Here is a 22,044-nt window from a genome sequence, read left to right as displayed (position 1 = left end):
GGCTCAGCTGTCCTCCAGCTCTGCTCTACATCGCCCTCTACAGCTTGGGATTGGTACTGGAGAGATTTGCACATCCTTTCGCTATGTGATTGAGATTCAGTGGCTGGAAGAAATAGATGTTAGTGGACTAACTCACAGATATTGCAGCGACTATAGGACAATCCAGAGTCTGTTTGCTTGGTTTGCTGATTAGGCAGTCAGGAGCTCTAGTCTGAATACAAGAACTTAAGACACTTTCCTTAGCCTAAATCTTCTCTAGGGAGACTACTTGGGAGAAACCCTCCCACCATTTGGTGAAACCTGCCACAGCATAGTGGTTTTGGTCACACAGAGCACTGCCTGTCCTCATGATCAGTGGGGTGTACCAGAATGCCTGCTTTAATTCTGCATGCAAGGCTTGATTCCCAGGTTGCCCAGTTCTGTGTTCCTTGAGTGGTTTGTAAACTCAGCTGTTGTTTTAAAAAATAACCAAAATCTCTTTAAATGTTCGCATGGCATCCGTATCCCTGCACATCTGAGCCATCTTTCCTGAGAGTCTCTATCATTCCTGAGACTTCAGGCTGCTTTCACCTTGCTGATGAATTTGAAGACAAATTATGGTTTGGGAAATTATTTACCTTCTACTTGTTGCTAGAACCAGAAATGATGCTCTTTCTGGCTGTTAGCCCTCTGAGCAGAAACTCTGCTCACCTGTATGAAAGACATTTTGAGGAGCATCCGTGGTGGTTTCCATTTGGCCTTTCTTCCAAGACTCTGTGTGTGTGTGTGTGTGTGTGTGCGCGCGCGCATGCGCGCGCGTGTGCATGCACGCACACATGGATGCTCATGTGAATATAATCACATGCCACAGCTCACATGTAGAGGTCAGAAGCTGTGTATGTCAGTCCTAGCCCCCTACCTTCTTTGAGACAGGATCTCTGTTGATTTTTAACTGTATGTGAGAGATAAAATGGCCTACTAGCTTCCAAGTATTCTCCTGTTTCTGTCTCCCATGTCCCTGTTGGAGGATTGTTATCAAGGATGTGTCTGGCTTTATGTGTGTTCTGCGGATTTGAACTCAGATCATTATCTTTGTACAGCAAGTGCTTTTGCCCACTGAGCCATTTCCTCTGTCCCCAAAATAAAGACCAACTCAGATTGTGGCATTGCCAGCTTCAGGGTAGCAATTAAAATTACAAAGAAATGGATGGGGTTGTTTGTGTAAATATTGTACACCTATTGTGAAATTCTAAAACTCACATTGTATCTTCAAATAGATTTTCCCTCTCTGCCATTCCTCCTTTTTACACTCTACTTCCCCATAAGATTAATGCATAGTCTTACTTTTACATAAAGAGTTGCTGTGTTTACTTGTAATTCTAAACTGCTTATGAAGGCTACATAGTTAACATGTATGGGCTTCCCCCAACAGGTATTCCAAGAGGGTAACATCACCAAGATAGCTATTAAGGACTTGACTTTGAACTTGTACGAGGGACAGATCACAGTTCTTCTAGGACCCAATGGAGCAGGAAAGTCCACTACTCTTTCCATCCTCTCGGGTAGGTGTTCAGCTCTGTCGAGAAGGTGTCCTTACCCAGACACTGGGGATAAAACAATGAAACTAACATGATATTGTATAATAGTCCACTTCATTTTCATGTTTATAAATAATATAAACATTTAAAAGTTGGTGTTCTTGGGCGAGACATTACATAATGACTAAAAAATCATGAAGAAGACAGATGTTTCTTAGTGTGTATGTGTCTAGGAACAGAGTACCAAAATCCTCAAAGCACAAACGGAAAGACCTGAAAGGCAGCAGACACATTTGCACTCAGAGACTTCAGCGCCACTCCTCCAGTCAGTGATGAAGCCAGCAGACAGGACAGCGGTAGGGATGCTGATGACTTAATCTCCAGGCTCCAGTTCACATTTGTGGAAAGCTGCAGCCCGACAACAGCTAAGCACACAGAGTTTGCAGCCCCGTAAACACTGGTAAATCAGATCCCAGGCTGCTCAGGCAAAGGAGTAAGCGCTAAGGAATGTGAGATATTCAGGCATGAAGAAAATAATTCTAGACTGAAACTTGGGTTTTTAAGAACCCAAGAGTACCAAACATGGTCAAACCATCGGGACGTAGAAGAAATAACCCAAACATTTTTATATATACATTTTCCTTCTGAATCTATAAAATCTTAAATAAAAACAATATTCAACTTCTGGTCCACTAGGCCAACCCCATATTGAGTGCCCCAGTGACTCTGACACAGCTCGGAAAAACAGCAAAAGACAAAGCCATTTGAAGGGTCTGCAAACTTAGAAAACGAAAAATCAAGATCGCTGGCAGGAGTCCTGCTGGGGTCAGAACAAACCCTGAACACTTACTTTAAACACCCCCCCCCCGTAAGACTGCCAAGCAGAGCACCCCCACCCCCAGGTTACTGTAGCAACAGCCAGAAGATCAGTCCATAACTAATTGAGCCCAACTACCAAACATAATCCCCAACGGACCAGGAAAACTTAACTGAGAAAAGAGACAACACAAGAAAGCCAGATGAAAACCACAAAGAGCTACTTGCCAGAGTAACACCCAACATTCCACATTGCAGGAGAAAGGGAATTTACTGGAATCCTCCAGCTAAGTCAGAATTAAATATGCAAAGAGACAATAGCCTGGTGAGGATTAGGGGCATCACTATTTCAAGTCACTACAGTGTGTGTGTTTGTGTGCAGTGGCTAGAAGCCAACATCCTGATTCACTTTTCCACCTTATTTATTTATATATTTTGAGATGGTTTCTCACTGAAACTAGAGCTCATCCTTTCAACTATTATGGCTGGTCTGGGAGCCTCAGGGATGACTTTGTCCCTGCCTCAGCCCCTATTCCTATTCTACCCTTCACCACCTTTCAGTGCTGGAATTATAGGTTATACTGCCATACCTGGGTTTCGTGTGAGTACTAGGAATCCAAACTTGGGGCTTCATGCTTGTATAGCTTACTAACTAACCCATTTACCCAGACCTGGAAATCTTAAAAAAGAAAAAAGGAGGAGGAAGACCAGTAGGAGGGAGAGGGAGAGGAGGAGAAAGAGCAGAGGGAGGAGAACCAGAAGAAGGAGGGGGCCAGGGGAAGAGCAGGAGAGAGGAAATGAAGGAGGAAGAGCCAAGTATGACTTCTAGAAGAAGTACAGGAACCCAAGTAAAATGTGCATTATTAAAAATTAACAATTGAACTGGCAGAAGAGTCAGTGAATTTGAAGAAATATTGATAGATATGACATGAATAACACAAAAAGAAAGATTAACAGCATCAGAGAAATCCAGTCCCTTTATGTGTACTGAATGTATGCATATTATCAGTGTCAGATGGGGAAGAAAAGTAGTCTAGAAATAAAAGTTGAAAAATTGTCAAATTCATTGAAAATATCAAATAGCTTGTTCAAAAAAATCAACAAATCTTCAATAAGACAAACTGAAGTCTACACCCAGCATGTTATATTAAATTCTGAAAAGCAAAGACAGAGATGTTGAACACACCAAGCATGTCACTTGTCATGTGCAACACAGCCCCTGTGAAGCTAAGAGGTGACTTTTTATCAGACACAACACAGGCCAGATGTGAGTGAGGCAACACATTTAAACTGGTGAAAGAAACCGAAATGAGCATCACTATTACCACCATGGTAATGAATTGTAAGAAAGGGAGAAATGAAAAGGGTGGTGTTATCTTAGTTAGGGTTTCTGTTGCTGTGAGGAGGCACCATGACCCGGGCAACTCTTGTAAAGGAAACATTTAACTGGGCCTGCCTTACAGGTTCAGAGGTTTAGTCCTTTATCCTCATGGCAGGAAGCATGGTGGTGCACAGACTCATGGTGCTGGAGAAGGAGCCGAGAGTTCTACATCTGGATCTGTAGACAGCAGGGAGAGAGAGGAGGGAGGAGAAAAAGAGGGAGGGAGGGAGGGAGGGAGGGAGGGAGGGAGGGAGGGAGGGAGGGAGGGAGGGAGAGAGAGAGAGAGAGAGAGAGAGAGAGAGAGAGAGAGAGAGAGAAACTGGGCTGAGCCTAGCCTGAACATTTTAACCCTAAAACAAAGCCACACATACTCCAACAAGGCCACACCTCCATAGTGCCTCTCCCTAGCAACCAAGCATTCAAATCTATGAGCCTATGGAAGCCATTCCTGTTCAGATCACATTTCACTCCCTGGCCCCCATGATATAGTCATATCATAATGCAAAAATGCACTCAGTCCAACTTCAAAAGTCCCAATAACCTATTACAGCCTCAACACTGTTTAAAAGTTCAAAGTCTCTTCTGAGAGTCATGCAATCTCTTAACTGTAACCCCTTGAAAAACCAAAACAAAGAAGCAGATCATATAATTCCAACATACAATGGCACAAGATATACATTACCATTCCAAAGGGAAGATAGGGAGTGAGGAAGTACTGGACCAAAGCAAAACAACAACAACAAAACAGCTGGGCTCTTTTCAGCTTTGTTGCCTACAATACACTTCTTTCTCTTTGGCTGAGTCTACTCCCTGTTAGCAGCAATCCACAGTAGGTATCCCACAGCTCTAGCATATCCAACATCTTAGGGTTTCCAAGGCAACCCAGTCTTCATCTTCACACAATGGCCTCTCTAAGCCCCCATGCCTGGGTACCCCTAGCATATTCCTGGACTTAGTGGCTTCCCTTAGTTGTAGAGGAAGATTCCATTACTCCTTTCTTCTATCCTTGATTCTAAAGTCAGAACATGTGGCCAAAGTTGCCAAGTTCTGCTGTTTTCTGGGACTAGAACATGGCCCTCTCATTTAATTACATATTTACCAGCTTTTTTTTTTTAATAGTTTCCTTTACTGCTTAAGCTTGGCTGTCCTGGAACTGGGTTTGTACACCTGGCTGGCTTCAAACTCAGACATCTGCTTGCCTCTGCCTCTGGAGTGCTGGGATTAAAGCTGTGTGCCACCACAGAGAGCCCTACATTTTTCTTTCATTCCTTTTCACAAATTGGAAACAAAGTGGAATCTTGCCCTAAGGTCATCAATCCCTTTATTCCATCTAACAACAGATTTTTCCTTTAATCTGCTTAGCTCCTTGAACACAGGATTTAGTTTCATCCCACTTCCTGATGTCCCTTTGCTCCTTGAACTGTACTCTTTGTATTTTTCCTTGCTCAACTTTCTCCTTTGCATTAAAGATCTTCTTCATAAGAGTGAACACTAGTAATCACAGACAAAGTCAACACTAGGCTGTTGTGAGATTTTACTCTGCCAAAGAAATTAGTCCAAAACTATTAATTTAGTCGCAAGCAGATTTTTTTGGACAAGGTTAGAAAGAAGCCCCACTCTTCACCAAAATATCACAAGACCATTCTCTAGGCCACATACTAACATTCTTCTCTTCCGAAACCTCTTATTCCAGGCCTCCACAGTTCAAATCATCCTCAGCACCGCAGCCTTCCATGCTCCTATTAGTATGACCTGTTAGGCTCCACTTAAAGCATCCCACTGCTTTCCTAACCAAAGACCCAAAGTCCACATTCCTCTAAACAAAAACAGCTCCATCACAGCAATACTCCAGCCCCTGGTACCAACTTCTGTCTTAGTTAAGGTTTCTGTTGAGATGAAGACACCATGACCACAGAAACTCTCTTAAAGGAAAACATTTAATTGTGGCTGCCTTACAGGTTCAGAGGTTTAGTCCATTAGTCATAACAGAAAGCACAATGGCGCACAGGCAGACATGCTGGAGAAAGAGCCAAGAGTTCTACATCTGGACCAGCAGACAGCAGGAACACAGAAAGAGGCACTGGGCCTGGTTTGAGCATGTGAAACCTTAAAGCCCACCCTCAGTGACACACTTCCTCCAACAAGGCCACACCTACTCCAATAAGGCCACACTTCCTAATAGTGCTAATTTTGGGTGACCAAGCATTCAAATCTATGAGCCTATGAGAGTCATTCCTATCAAACTATCACAAGTGTTAAAGAAGAGGGGACATGTAACAATCTCTACTAATATATTTCTACTGTTTACTTAATAAAAAAATATACCACTACAGCATAGCTAATAATATATACAGATGCCATGTATAATCAATAGTATCAGAAGGAAGTGGGAGAGAGATATGCAGAGGTCACAATCATTCAGTTCTCTGGAATTAAATTACTATAAAACTTAAAAAGCTCCAAAACAACTACAAATATAAACAAAACCTTTTGACATCCAAGAGTGAGGGTGCACAACTGTGATCCCAGTACTTAAGAGGTAGATGAGCAGTTCAAGGTCATCCTCACTACATACCAAGTTCAAGGCTTCCAGGGCTATGTAAACCCTATCTCAAACAAACAAAGAAAGAGATGAGTGATAGCGAGAAAAAAAAATAAAAGTAATAGAAATATTATGATAGAAATGTTTATTCAATGCAAAAGAAAGTACCAGTGGATGTAGAGGACTCAAGAATCCTATGGTAAAAAAAAAAAAAAAAAAAAAAAAGAATCCTATGGTTACAATATGTTATATATTCACATTTGTCTTTCTGGGTCTGGATTACCTCACTCAGTATAATATTTTTGTTGAAAATACCACACACTTTGGACACAAGATTTGAAGGCAGTGAACTAACCAGGCCCATCAGCCTCCTCCTTGGGGACTAGATCTCATAGTTTCAGAAAGGGCTATGCAAGCTGTCAAGGGAGGAAAGCAATCAATAGCCCTACCAAATGTAAGTCATATGAACCATAGCAATGGCCATCATGACAAGATATTCGAAGGGTGCAGTAGTGGCCCTTTATCTTGAGGGTAACCAACACTGTCTAGTTGAACATATGGACCGCACAACAGGAATTCTTGCCTAGTACAACAGACCTAGCCAACTACCCACGACTGGAGAAGCCATGGACACTATAGGAGAACCTACTACTGCCATTTTCATAAACAAACAAAATTTCTAACTGTATCCTAAATGCTTATCCTTACACCACAGATAAGGGTAGCTTTCACCATTCACCAAAAAAGACTTTTTCTGCAACAGGTAGAGACTAGTACAGGATCCCACAACTGCACAAAATGCATGTAATACATGACTCAGAGGTGTCCAGCCCCAACTGATATACCTGTAGCACAACCCTTACTTGTAAGGCTCAGGGAAAATTGAGGGAAAGAGAGCAGAAAGATTGTTTAGAGCCAAAGGCCCAGGAAATCGGCTGTTTAAGGCCCCTGGACGTGACAGGGAAAATGTATCCATGACCCTCAATGACATGGTTACCTGAACAAGACTCGTACAATGAGTTGACATGCTAATGTAAGAAAATGCTGCTACCATGAAGTTGTGCTTAACTCTGTTTGTTGTGTCTAGAATTCCTTTCCAAGCTCTCTCAGGTTTTATGTGAATATAGCTGACCCACATTGCTATGCCATTTTGTAGACAGAGACTTCTTGTTCATTTCCCGACTGCTCAGACTTGAATAATCACACAGAAACTGTATTACTTACAACACTGCTTGACCTATTGTCTTGGGCTTCTTCTTAAGTAACTCTTATATCTTAAATTAACCCATTTCTATTAATCTGTGTTTCGGCACAAGGTTGCGGCTTACTGGTAAGGATCCAGCACCTGTCTCCTTTGGCAGCTACATGGCATCTCTCTGACTCTGCCTACTTTCTCTCTATGTCTCTGTTTAGATTTCCCACCTGACTTTATTCTGTCTTGCCATAAGCCCAAAGCAGCTTCTTTATTAACCAATGGTAATAAAACATATTCACAGCATACAGAGAGGAATCCCACATCAGTTTGGGAAAGGGATACTGAAGGAGTTGGAGGGGTGTAGAAGTAATGTATAAAATTACTTTAAAATTCATATTACTAGTCTATACATAAAAGATTATCAGATGGAATAAAATATTAAGCATCATCACTATAATACCTTTAGAAGACATAGGTTAAATTCTAAAATGTAAATACATTGACAGTAAAAAGACAGAAGTTGTATCATGCAAATAGCAACGATAAGAAAGTTGGAGTGGAAATCCAAATGTCAGACAAAACAAATTTTAAACAAAATCTCACTAGAAGCACAGAAACATACTTTATAATTACTAAATCCGGGAGCTAACTGTCCATGATAGAAGTGAGATGTCAGAAAATGGTAGTTTCATTTTAGAACAACTAAATTAAGCTAATGTGTTTAATCTGAAAACTTTGCAACAATCATGAAAAGGACACTTTTCATGGGCACTTTGTGACTGTGGTCACTCTGGATGTTTTCAAATAGAATTAATTAATAGGGAATCCAGCAAACCTGTAGCCCCAGCTACTTGGGAGACTGGGGTAGGAGGATTTCTTGAGGTCAAGCGTTCAACAGATCATTCTGAGCAACATAGGATCCTTTCTCAGAAAAGATTTGAGTAATTTAAAGTAATATTTTTCTTTATTAAAATTAACTGCTCATTACAGCTGCCTAAGACTGTACAACCATCTGAACCATTTTGAAATTATTTTAACTGATAGTATACTTTTTTATTCCAAGTAAAATTTAAGTTCTTCAAAAGTAGCAGTTTTATGGTGTGGGTTTTCCGATCTAAAAGGTGCCCAAATCTATTGCAGTGAGCAGACTGTACTATAAATAGTAACTGTTGACAAGTGACTGGTGGTGGCACTGGGCTGTTCCTGTGTTACACTTCCATGCTTTGATCACCCCAAGTGATTTTCCCTTCTCCACTGAATGTTAAAAATCACAAAATTCATTAAAAAAAAATGCTGTAAACTATTTCTAATATGGTCCCCAGAGTGGCCAATGAAACTTTTTGTGATCTACAGCATTAGTGAACAATCCATGTGTAGATTTGCCTACCGAGCACGTTTCCTCACCAAACTGTTCTGTTTCATCATCTTTCTGATTCTAGGTCTCTATCCCCCTACCAGCGGAGAGGCCTTCATCCATGGATACGACATCTCACAGCACATGACACAAATCAGGACATCCTTGGGCTTGTGTCCTCAGCAGAACCTCTTGTTTGATCACTTGACAGTATCAGAACACCTTTATTTCTACTGTGGGGTGAGCCAAGGATATCTCTTTTCCCTCCTCATTCTGTTCAGGTAGATCACCAACTACGAATATTCTTATAAAGTTCAAGAAATGATTTTAATTTTCATCTACACTTAAGACGTGGAAAGGGGGCTATAGCACTCCAGAGTTGACGTAAGGAAGGAGCTGCTGTGAAATATCTCTATGATTCAGCAGCTGGGAGGGCTGGAGCGAAAGGTTCCCTTTGGGACAGCGATACTCATGAACCCATAGCAGCTGTGGTTGCCCACACAAGACAGAGTCAGTTGACTCTCCAGTCCAGGCTGCAGAGGAAGTCACAAAGCCTCACCTCTAGAGCAAGAGCTTTGGCAGTTGATTGCTGCTGAGACAGCTGTTATTGATTGGCAGCTGGACGGTGACTTGTGTTCCAGTGGCAGCTTCACATGGATTCTTAGACCCGACGGCATGACGGGACTCAGTGTGTTATGAAAGCCAGTGTGAAGTTGGGAGGGAGACATGGCAGGGAGTGCCGAGGGAAGCCAGAAGAAGGGGGAGTGGTATGACCAAAATACATTATATAAACATATGAAATTCTTAAAATCAGAAAATGATTTCTAAAAGAAACATCTAAGACTAAACTTGAAAATGCCATGCAAACTCTGCCTCCCTCTTTTAGGTAAAAGGAATACCTCAAAAGATGTGTCTTGAGGAAACCAGCAACATGCTGACAGCTTTTAACCTGCTGGAGAAACGTGACACGTTTTCAAAGTCGCTGAGTGGCGGCATGAAGCGCAAACTCGCCATCATTATAGCACTGATGGGGGGCTCCAAGGTAAAGGGGACAAACTAAGTCTGTACCACAGCTAGTTTAAAAGTCCAAGTGACACAAATCAGAACGCTGACTTTGAAAGTTCAGATGGCATTCACATTGTCAACCTCATTGGTATAAAATGACCATCGGTTTGATTTTAGTACAGAAGTCCTAGTTTTATATAAACTTATTATCTATGCTCAGTTGGACATTTGGCTTAAAAGTCAAAATAAGAGCAAGCCCAGTCCTGGTAGGACACCATGGGACCAGTGTGTAGTTGTATAATCAGAATTGTTCTGTCTCTAGGTGGTGATACTCGATGAGCCAACATCTGGCATGGACCCGGCCTCAAGGAGGACCACCTGGGATCTCCTTCAAGCCTACAAACAGGACCGTACCATCCTGCTGACCACCCACTACATGGATGAAGCTGACGTGCTGGGTGACCGCATTGCTATCATGGTCCAGGGAACCTTGCAGTGCTGTGGTTCTTCAGTCTTCCTGAAAAGACTATATGGTTCATTTCCTTTAATTATTCTTAGGATGCTGTTGCTTTAATAACATGCTTTAACCTAATTCCCATTGGTTTTGTGTATATGGTCAAAACTTGAACGATTCCTCATGTTTTGTTGCTGTTATAATCCAGCTGTAAGTCCTTGGAACAGTGTTCTATTTTCTATTTTCTTCAAAATGAGCTCCCACTCGTGTGTTTATTGTGTTGTCCAATGTTGACACTCATTTCTCTCACATGATTTCTAGATAAATATGATCTAATGCAATTGTCCATCAGTGAGATTATAGCTAGGTACAGAGGTATAGAAATGGAGATCAGAGACGGATAGATAGATGACTTTCTAATTTCCCTGGTGATTTTTTTTTGTGACGTAGCTCACTGGCTCTTTAAGTGTATGCTGTTTAGTTCCCACACAGTTCTGAAGTTGTCAGCATTTTTCTGTTGCTGATCTATATGCTCTCTGCCTTATTTCCCTGAATTACACCTCCCAGGATCTGCCTGTCTTTTTTCTCCAACTTTGGGGTTATAGGCAGGCATGCCATGCTGGATGTCTGTTGGTCCTAGGGATTCACTCGTGTTCTCACTCAGGCACAGAAATTGCCCTTGCCCACTAAGTCATTTCTTTATAATCTAGATCATTATTAATCCCTTATAGAGCTATTCATACTTATATCACTAATTATAATTATATTACACAATGCTGTACCTCTTAGAGTTGTAGTAAAATAATTTGTGACATGCTCTGTCTTCTTCTAGTTCACACAAACCACAAAAAGCCTCTTGAGAATATAGGAAGCATAAACCCACTCAATTTGGGCTTCTGAATGTATTTTCTCAGGTGTTGGATACCACATAGTCATGGTGAAGGAACCTCACTGTGACATTGATGAAATCTCAAAACTGATCCATTACTATGCATCAGCAGCCACTCTGCAGACTAATGTTGGAAACGAATTATCTTTTATTCTACCCCAAGAATACACTCACAGGTATGGATCTAGAAAATGCTAACCAGCTGATTTTTAAATAGCCAGAAATAATTGTTGCTTTTCCTTGTTTCTTCCTGCTTAGCAAATAGAGTTTATTTAAGGAAACAAAACTTCTGTGATTGCTGCCACTTGCACTGAAAAGAGACAAATGTTACCTGCTTATTCTAGCTTCCAAGTAACTGGTGATACTGAGTCCATGGAGTCAATGTGACTACCAGTACATGGAGGGACGAAAAGTGCTAAGAGAATGACAAGGTAGTGGGAAGTGCTTTGCTAGCATGTACAAGGTTCTAAACTTAATCTCAGACCACACATACAAACTCCACCACTACAATAATAAAACTAGGTAAAGTGATACATACTGCAATCCTAGAATGAGACATGAAACAGGATTATGAGTTTGTAGGTAACATGAGTCAGAAAGAGAGACATTGTCTCAAAAACTATAATGAAAAATAACTAGGATGGTTTAAGTCATGGCCCTTGTAGTAAAGATGACAAAAACCCACCAGGAATGGGCAGTTGGTGTGAGATCCATGGGCAGCCTTATAGTGGCCATGCCTCAAGAGAATAGTGACTCTCCTTTGTCTGTCAGCCATCAAATGACAGTCTCCTCATAGAGCATCGTAATAGTTTTACTAGAAAATCAAAATATGTATCTAAGAATATCATGTATCTTAAAGTATCAATCTACTATAGCAGTTTGCTGTCATCTTGCTTTTTCCGTTTGCCTCACCTTTCTGAATCAACAGGACAGAAGCATGGCATTATAATAAACCTTGAAGTGAGGGGAGATCACTTTCAAATAAAAAGAAGTAAACATGAAAATCATCTCTTTTAGTCCCAGCCTGTCTTCTTCTTCTGTTTGTAGGTTTGAAGCTCTCTTTACTGCTCTGGAAGAGAATCAAGAGAACCTTGGCATTTCTAGTTTCGGCGTCTCTATCACTACAATGGAAGAAGTCTTCCTTAGGTTAGCAAGTGTCCAGAGGAAAAGGGAAACCCTCAGAGGGAAAGACTCTTGCCAAACTTGGCATGCACACCTTAGAAGCTTAAGTGTGACAAGGGCTGAAGATGTGCTGCTGCTTGGGAGCTAATGTCACTCTTACTTAGTGGTCGCCATTAAACATGAGTAATCCAAGGGACCTGTGGAGTTGGGGTTGCAACTCACATTCTTCAAGCAAGGGACAGTGGGATGAGGTTGAAATGACAAGCTTTGTTTGTTTCTTCATATAGAGTCAGTCACATGGAAGATTCAAAACCAGACATCCAAGCTACTCAGTCTCCCTCAGTGGGGAGCAAAGAGAGCAAGAATAAGGATGTCCCAAGCAGTATAAGAGGAGGCTTTCCCACCCAGAGTGAAGACCCGACCATTGTGTTTAACACTGGGGTAAGAACCTTGGCTAAGAAATAGGTGTCTGAAGCCAGAGTTAAGATTTAAGAGCTTTGTTTTCTATTAACACATGAACCAAAAGAATGTGGCATGCTCAACTACTGCAGAACCAACATGGTGTGGGCAGCTAGGACCCCAACCTATTCAGTATTCAAATGCAGAGGAATGGACTCCAGAAAAATGCTATCAGCTGTTACTGTCACTATTGCTATTCTGCAGTTCTTTTGTTTTATTTTTTTTCCCAAATTGAAAACCCAGAAACTTATCTACTCTTTCACGTTGGCGTAAGTATACTAGGGTGCCTGAGTTTTCAAATTATCAACTAGGAGTGTGTTCTAAGACTTTCAAGAGGAGTAGTTCTTGTATATGAGGACCTCCAAATCAGTGAGGTCCTCATCATGGGAAGCCTGGCTGGGCTGCCAAGCCTTCTTTCCTTGCTCCTGGTCATAGTAGTTACTAGGAGTCAGGAGAAATTATCCTGTTGCCATTTCTAGTATTATATACAATGTTAAACTTAATCACTTTACATTATATGCTATATCAGAAGTCATTTGTTAAAGAGATAACAAATGTTGAAAGTTCAACAGATCACATGATCTCTGTCACCATCACTCAGCTATCATTGTACAGGAAGCAGCCATGGGGCACAGGAATAATATGCTCAGCTGGATTCTAGTAAAGCTGTTTACACAAAGGCTGTGGTTTGTTGTCCTTGCATTAGACTAACAGATGAATGATCTTATTGTTGGGTGACACATCATAGGTTTGGGGTCTCCTCCAAGAATTTATCTACTTACATAAGCTGTGTGTATTTAAATTGTGTGTATTTATAAGCCATACGGCTTTTACACCAAAACTTTCCAGAGCATCGATGTCAATGGATTTCAGTGTGAATTTCAGTGTCAAGGTCTAGAGGCTGTGGTAATGTTGTTTCTGTATCTCTCTGCTTTGCTTAGTGTCCCCTCTACTGCCAGCAGTTCCATGCCATGTTCATAAAGAGGCTGCTGCACAGCTGGCGAAACTGGAGGGTGCTTTTGGTGCAGACACTGGGATTTGTCATCTCTACTCTCTTCCTCCTGAAGTCTGGTGACCTTAGATATGAAGAGGAGAAAACAAGGCAAATGAATTTGGATGAATATGGTCAAACCATTGTGCCTTTTTCTATTTCTGGGAAATCTAATTTGACGACAAGTCTATTAACACACCTTGAGAATATGCTAAAACCAGGCAACCACAAAATTAAGGAAGTACAAGGTAAGGCTAACTTAGAAACAGAAAATTGTCTTTTCAATGATTTCCCTGGGTCACTTCCAAAGAAAGGTCATAACTATAACATGTTAATTTGCTCCATTCTTTTCCTCATACTCATTATGTCACAGAGACAATTAAACAATAGCAATGCCCTTATTAAAGCTACTGCTCACAAAAGTTAATTGGTATTGGTTGCACTTTGTGAGCATTTACTGCTTATTTCTAGTTAAACACGATAGATAGGTAGGTAGGTAGATAGATAGATAGATAGATAGATAGATAGATAGATAGATAGATAATAGATAAAAGGAGGTGCCCAAGTACATTTTTTTTAATGAAATTGGGCACAGTTTTACTTTTTGGCAACAATAAAATACAGTATGGAATTGTGGCCTCCAGTCCTGGCCTTCAGTTTTTTCATAGAGATAGCTGTTTGGTTGGAGTCTCCAGCTCACCCCTGTGAAGTTCAGGAATCCCCATTCCCATCTCTTTCTCTCTTCAAACCTTGCCCACCCAGAGAGTCTCCAAATGAAAGATGCCAAAAGCCTAGTTCCACATTCTTGGTGACTATTACAACTTCCTCCCCTGATGCCACCAGCTGCCCAAGTCCCTGTCTAGCTGCTCAGCTTGTGGCACACACGTCATCACCCCTCGCCTACGCTCCATAAAAATCTCCCTGCTTTATTCCAGGGCACAACTTGTCTGGCCTCATTCCCTGAGGTCAGTGAGCCCACCCATGAGTTGCTTTGCTCCATATATCTGTTGTTATACTTCTTCAATCAGCTTGATCTGGCTTACTGTGTCACCGGAGAAGCTTATTGCACGTGTGTGTGTGTGTGTGTGTGTGTGTGTGTGTGTGTGTGTGTGGTGGTGGTAGTGGGGGACAGAAATCCTATTAATACCTAAAACAAGAATCCTTAAGACTTTGGGGGGGCGGGCTACTAAAAACACAGCAATAAAGTTTACATTTGCTCTGCCTAGTACTTGTCATTTAAGTTGAGCAATTACCATATTCAATAGATAGTATTGCTTCTTTTACAAATAAGCTTTACTTACATTTAAACAAGTCAAGAGTTTTGACCCAGATCAGACAGAAACTGAAGATTTGGGATTAACCTGATCTGCCTTCATCTACAAACTACTCAGTATAATACATCACATCTCTGAATATAAATTATGTTCTCAGCTGGGCGATGGTGGCGCACGCCTTTAATCCCAGCACTCGGAGGCAGAGGCAGGCGGATCTCTGTGAGTTCGAGGCCAGCCTGGTCTACAGAGCTAGTTCCAGGACAGGCTCCAAAGCCACAGAGAAACACTATCTCAAAAAAAAAATTATGTTCTCTTTCAAATGTAATCATTTCTTCCCGGATGGGTAATATTTTCTTCACTACCTGATGGACACTGTTTCTTTGGAAAACAGTCTTCAGGGTAAGCAAGTCATTTTGTTTTGTTTCTCTCTCTCTTCAGGTTTTGTTTTGAAGGATGAAAAAATGTTTAAGGATGTTATTGTTCTTTAAAAACATAATCCCATTGGAACAACTTACAAGTAATAGATTGGCTGATTAAAATAAATTGTCCCTATTCTTTTTCTTCACACTGATGGGTGAGCTGGACCAAATTGTAGTCTTCTAAACTATCTGGAGGCTGAGAAAAAATGATCACAAATTCAAGGCCATCCCCAGATACAGACTGAGACTCAAACAAGGTTTAGGATTTAGCTCACTGGAAGAGAGCTTGAATAATATGCAGGAGGCCCACACAGAGGTTGAGGGGGGAAAGGAGAGAGGGAAATATGTAGCTGTTAACCAAAACCACACAGAAAAGATACTAGATGAAAGTGGTATCTTGACTCATAAAAATATTATCTAGATTGAAGAATGTTTTGTACATTAAAGATCAGATAAATAACTGGATATGCTATTCTTTTATTAAGAACAAGGGCAGAAACAGAACAGAATGATATAAAAGACCCACCATTGTCACTTGCCTTCAATGACACTTAGTCAAGTATAAGAGATATCTTTACACTTTCTCAACCCAACCTTGTTTTAAGAAACAGACACATCAATTTTTAAATTTTGTTTTAATTATCTTAGTCACAGAACCTTTAATAAGTATGTTTTATTAATTTTTATATTGTCTCTCTATTTCAAACTGCATACCTTTATAAAATTTACACTAAAAAATTGACATTAAATCTTTTAGAACTTGCTCTCTCTTTGCCATAGACAATAGAAAAATGTTTTCCAGTGGGGAAATAGATTTCTTGGTAATTTTTAATCTCTTCTTTTCTTCTGAAAGGAACTATGCTTTAGCAACACTAAACTTTTTTTTAATTCTTGAGAATTTCATACAGATGTACTACAAAACATAAAAATATAAACCACCTCTTTCCCCCTCAAATTCCCCCCATAGCCTCCCAACATGTCCCCCCCACAACAGTATTTTTCTTTATAACCCACTAAACCAATCAGTGCTTCTCATATGTGCATGGGTGGGAAGCCTACCAGTGGCCAACACTCAAAAGTAATTTCTGCTCCCTAGAGACTATTTTATTTTCAGCTTCTGATGAGAGATTTTATTAAAAATTTTGACTATTATGAATTAAAAGTTTTAATTTTAACATTGTTAAACTACATACAACAAAAACAGGTATCAGGAAGAATGATATTTACAACATTCAGTACATTTGTATTTAGCAAATTTAGAGAAAATACTCCATTATCTATCCTATCTTAGTACTCAAAAGTTTTTTTATTAATTGCTAATAACTCCTCAGTAAAGAATGAGGTCTGGGGATATTCTCTCTCAGCTGTGTTGGAATTCTGACTGCCTTGATCTTATAAAGGGTTTGCACAGGCAATCACAGCTGCTGTGAGTTTGTGTCCAAAAGACAGCATTTCATAGCTCTCCTCCACATCCTCTGGCCTCCTCTTCTGAGATGTTCCCTGGCCATGGTTAGAGGGTTAATATAGATGTCCCATATTTAGGTATGCAATCCCTTATTCTCAACACAATTACCAGTTTTTCATCTTCCCATTGACTGGTGCCCACTGCAAAAAGAAGCTTCTCTGAACAAGGCTGAGCGATCTCAAGCCTCCTGGTATAAACATAAATATTTAGACATTAATTTGACAGTATGACTATTTAGCAAAATAAAAATAGCAAGTTTTATCCTAGGGCCTATAACCTCCTACTTCGTGGGCTTGTGACCAATAATTCAGTATAATTCAGTACTATGTATTGAAATTCCCTCCTGCAGAGCAGATTCCAGACCCAATCATGAAGTGATTCGCTACCCCATAACAATCATGGCACTATGACTATGTTAGGTCAGTTTGTAGCATACCGTCCAGTGCTAGGTTAGACTATTGATGTCTCTTTTTCCCTCTCAGCAACCTCTATAGCATCAGCCAGCACTATGAAGGCTAGCCAATAGTGAGGAGGTTTCCTAGTCCAGTGGGGGTTGATTTTTCTCTGTCCTGTAGCCAAATGTGCAGCATCTTCAGTGACAGGGTCTTATTGTGACCTTATGGTGGGGACCAAGAGCAATGGCAATAGCCTGTATCAATTGGGAGACCTCTGAGACTGCCCAGTTACTTATGGGTAATGCAATAAGTAACCCATGCCTTGCACTGAGACTCATTTCCTGCCAATTCTAAGAGCAATATAGCACTTGAAATTTTTTAAGATGTGCCATAAATTGAGTGAGTGTGAACTCTGGAAGGGTATCCTAGTACCACAGTAACTCAGGAAGCATTGCCTATCTTCTCAGACGGAACAAAATGACCTTCTCTTCATTCATTAGAAGCATGTCCCATTTGTGAGCTCCATCACACCAAATTACAACTGCATCATTCATCTGGCCCATGACAGAGATTATAGGGAGGTGAGCTCCTAACCCAGTTTCTGTCACATAGCAAGCCTGTAGGATCAACACAATCCTCTCATATGCAATATGGGGAAAATCTGAAGAGGGGAGAGACTACCACCAAATCAGCTGTGGTGTTACAGTCTAGGCAAGGGAACTAGAGGAACAAGGAAACTAACAGGGCTAGGGTAGAGGATGTGTCCAAAAGATGCATCCTAAGTGGATTACATAAATGTTATTCTCTATATGCGGAAAAGAGTCCGAATAAGTACCATTTAGCTGTATTGATTTGCTAATACTTTAGTTTGTATAGGTTTATTATGTAGGTTACCAAAATATTGAGAGGCCTTGTGCACTGATGTAATTTCTAGCAAAGTTACAGTGTGAGAACGGAATCCGGCTGTTGAGATACAGTTAACATAGAGACATTTTCACCACACTTTTCCTTCCTGTTGCCCTCAGTACCACACTAACTTCCCACTGTCTATTCCCACCCTTATCCCTGGACACTAAAGTCTCTGTTCTGTTTCTGTGGATTGACCACTTCAAGAGTGATATAAAAATGGAATCACACAGTGTGTAACATTTTGGAATGGACATTTTCATTTAGCGTGATGTTCTGATAATCGTGTGTATCCAGCATTTGTCTCTTCAGTGGCTAACTACCTGTCTTTTGCATGGGCATAGCACAGTTTATTTAGCCATCCACTCACTGAAAGATGCCTAAGTTTCCCCCGTAAGCATAGCTATCCATAAAGCTGCCGTTACCATGTGACTGTACATCTTCATTTCTCCTTCTCATGTAACAACTGCATTATAATCTGAGAACCAGCTGCTCTTCAGAGTACTCGGTGGTTTTACTTCTCCAATAGCAGTGTGTAAGTGACCCCGTTCTTCTGCACCTTAAACATTTTTCTTCATAGACTTACTTGAGTATGTGATTTTGGTTAGCTGATTGGTATCACAGTGTTTGTTTTCACACATTGAGCCAGCCTTATATTCCTTGAGATCCCATTTCTCAGGGTTCATAATTCTTTTTTTTTTTTTTTTTTTGATTTTTCGAGACAGGGTTTCTCTGCGGCTTTGGAGCCTGTCCTGGAACTAGCTCTATAGACCAGGCTGGCCTCGAACTCACAGAGATCCGCCTGCCTCTGCCTCCCGAGTGCTGGGATTAAAGGCGTGCGCCACCATCGCCCGGCGTCAGGGTTCATAATTCTGTATATGTAATACTTGTGTTTCTTGGATGTTAAGGCAATTCTAGCCTGTAAAATGGGTTAAGAAGTAGATTGAGAAATAGAAGACAAGTGGTTTGAAAATAATAAGGATAACGAAGTGCTATTGTGTGTGCAGGCGAATGAGTCTACACACACCTCATGGTGAAGCTGGTGTCAGTTTGGTTGGGTTAAGGGATTTGCCCATAGCTGTAAACCACATTTCCAATTGTGCCCATCAAGGTATTTCCAGAATAGAACAGAGTTGCAATCAGTAGACACAGTGAAGAGATTTGCAACTGAAGCCTGTGTGGGTAGGCATCATCCACCCCGTTGCCGGGCTGGGCGAGCCTTATTTGAGGCTGGACAACCTTTGTGCAGCTTGGTCTGTCTCCTCCTCACTACTGTGCAGGGACCACACTGAGATACTGGAGGCTTAAGGGGCTTTTCCACCACTCAGAAGGGAGTGGAATGCCTTTATTCTTCTCTGGGTCTTGACCCAAAAAAAGTGCTGCTGCTTTCTACTCTGGCATATTCTCAAAAGGTGATTTTGAAATTTTTTCACCTAGTTTTTCCATTTTATTAGAGTGGAGTTTTGTGACCTCTGTGATGTGAGTAAAATTTATTATCAGTCTATTAAAGACAGGTAGGTGAGTTGGAGGAGTGCATCAGGCTGTGTTTTCCCCGCAAAACTGTAGTTTGGGTTATTGTAAATACAATGAGAAATTTTCAAAATTAATGATGAAATAAAGTCCCAAGGGTAACAACAAAATTTCAAAGAAAAATTATCTCCACAAAATTTAAAGTGGTAAGAAACCTAATTATTTGTTCTTGGATGCCATTTGTTAGTGTGGTCTATATGTTGGAAACACTTACCAGTGTTGTGTCTTTGCCCTAGGTGACCTACTCAAATACTTGGAGGGAAATGAAGAATGCATTCATTTATGTATTGTGGCACTTTCCATCAAGGTGGCTGCAAATAGAACGGAGCTTACTGCTCTGTTCAACAATGAAGCTTACCATTCACCATCTCTTTCCCTGGCAGTCGTAGACAACATTCTCTTCAGGTCACTTTCTGGTGCTGATGCTTCCATAACAGTCTCCAATAAACCTCAGCCACACCCCCAGGCTAAGGACAGCCTTGGGTATGCTCTGTTTCGTGTTTTCACTGTTGCACTTGAAATGCCTTCTTCCCAAAATATCCAGTTATATTTCTGTGATAAAAAGAGCCATTGGTGGAAATCCGCATCTTCTGATGGCTCTTCTTTTTGTTCCTTCTGTAGGAGTGCAGAAGGAAAGGTGGTTGCCTTAAAAATTCAGCTGGGCATGGCTCTTTTGGTCAGTGGCTTTTGCTTCCTGACAGTGACCGAGAGAACCACCAAGGCAAAGCACATGCAGTTTCTGAGTGGGGTCTCTGTCCTTGTGTACTGGATTTCTGCTCTTGTGTTTGACTTCATCGTCTTCTTCATTTCTTGCTGCCTACTACTGGTGAGTGACAGGCAATGTTTTGAGAGTTTATTTTCCTTTTGTTCCATGAGGAAAATCCATCTTCTAATTGATGTTTTCATAAATATAGCTGTGCCGATCTTTGCTCGTTACCTTATAGAGCACATCTCATCACTGGGATGGTAGTGACTGGAATTTCAGCACTTGGAAGGTAGAGGCGGGAAGGTTAGGAGTTCAAGGTCATCCTCACTTACATACCTAGTTCAAGGTTGGTGGGCATGAGACCCTGCCTAAAATAAAAAATCCAAAAGTCCTAAGGTAGACTAAGAAATTAACTTCAAAATACTTTATTATAATATAGTTACCTTTCTTTGTCATAGTACAAGTGTATCTCATGGACTAATTCCCCAGTGTTTCCTGTTTAGCTTTTGCTGAGTTCTAAAACTATTCAAAGTAAAAAGCTTCCTACTGTGTTTTCATACTTCATGCTCCCCAGCTGTGTTAAATTTTGTCTCCTAATATTCTGAACTAGACTATTGCCACCTTTCCTGGTTTTAGGTCTCCATCAATTTATCTTAAATATTTTTTAAAAAATATTTGTTAGGATGGCTATTGCAAAAATAAATAGTACAAAGTAAGTAGTTTTGGAAAAATTGGAAATCTTGCCACCTGTTGGTGGGAACCAGAAAGGAGGATGCTATCAGAAAAAAATGTGGCAAATTCTCAAGGTATTCAATGGTACTCTTCTATAGCTAAACATCCCAGTACTGAAGGTAAGAGATGGAATGAGAATCTCAAAGATACATCATCTTCCTACTCCCCCTCTACACTAATCACAGCAGTTAACATGTGGAGGAGACCGTATGACCACCAGCAGACTCATTGAGAAAGATAACATGGTATCTGTATGCATTGCAGCATCAGTTAGCCTGAGAAGTCGCTCCTCACATGTGCTGCTGCTGTAGATGAAGGCAGAGGATATTTATGCAAATACAGCAACCACACAAATGTAGTAGGAGGCTGCTTGTTCCTTTGTTCCTTGTTCCCGGCTGTCCAGACTCCCAAAATAACCACACAGAAACTGTATTAATTAAATCACTGCTTGGTCTATTAGCTCTAGCTTTTTATTGACTAGCTCTTACTTCTTAATTTTACCCATTTCTATTAATGTGTGTATGGCTGTGGCTTACCGGCAAGGTTCTAGCTTGTCTGTTCCCAGTATCTCTCTGACTCTGCCTTCTTTCTCCCAGCATCCAGTTGAGTTTCCCCCACCTAACTCTGTTCTGCCCTACTATAGGTTTAAAGCAGTTTCTTTATTAATCAGTGGTAATCATGGTATACAGAGGGGAATCCCACATCACACAAAGCCACACACTGTGTGATTCTACTTTATGAAATGTACAAAACAACCAAATTCAGAGAATCGGAGTGTGAATTGGTGGTTTCCAGGACTCTGGAGAAGATTCAGTCAAACAAGATTCCAATTTAGGTCTCCCTAAATTTATGCTTCCTTATCTGGTTTCCCACATGAATTCTAGATAACTAG

At 40.8% G+C, this 22,044-nt stretch overlaps 1 protein-coding gene across 1 annotated transcript in view; it reads left to right on the top strand.

The window, feature by feature from the left end:
* The window catches only part of LOC126502360 (phospholipid-transporting ATPase ABCA3-like), a 65,459-nt gene that overhangs the window by 25,355 nt on the left and 18,060 nt on the right, over window positions 1–22,044 (top strand). Inside the window, exons 11-20 of the mRNA XM_050143281.1 lie at window positions 1,412–1,541; window positions 8,891–9,045; window positions 9,692–9,847; window positions 10,133–10,343; window positions 11,179–11,329; window positions 12,201–12,299; window positions 12,563–12,716; window positions 13,676–13,973; window positions 19,951–20,197; window positions 20,336–20,540. Coding sequence (XP_049999238.1) covers window positions 1,412–1,541; window positions 8,891–9,045; window positions 9,692–9,847; window positions 10,133–10,343; window positions 11,179–11,329; window positions 12,201–12,299; window positions 12,563–12,716; window positions 13,676–13,973; window positions 19,951–20,197; window positions 20,336–20,540 — 1,806 coding nt within the window. The remainder of the gene's footprint in view (window positions 1–1,411; window positions 1,542–8,890; window positions 9,046–9,691; window positions 9,848–10,132; window positions 10,344–11,178; window positions 11,330–12,200; window positions 12,300–12,562; window positions 12,717–13,675; window positions 13,974–19,950; window positions 20,198–20,335; window positions 20,541–22,044) is intronic.

This window comes from Alexandromys fortis, unplaced genomic scaffold (assembly GCF_014885135.2).
Source record: "Alexandromys fortis isolate MF-2015 unplaced genomic scaffold, M_Fortis_MF-2015_v1.1 scaffold_45, whole genome shotgun sequence".
NCBI classification, from domain to species: domain Eukaryota; kingdom Metazoa; phylum Chordata; class Mammalia; order Rodentia; family Cricetidae; genus Alexandromys; species Alexandromys fortis.
This window is presented reverse-complemented; position numbering and strand designations above follow the sequence as displayed.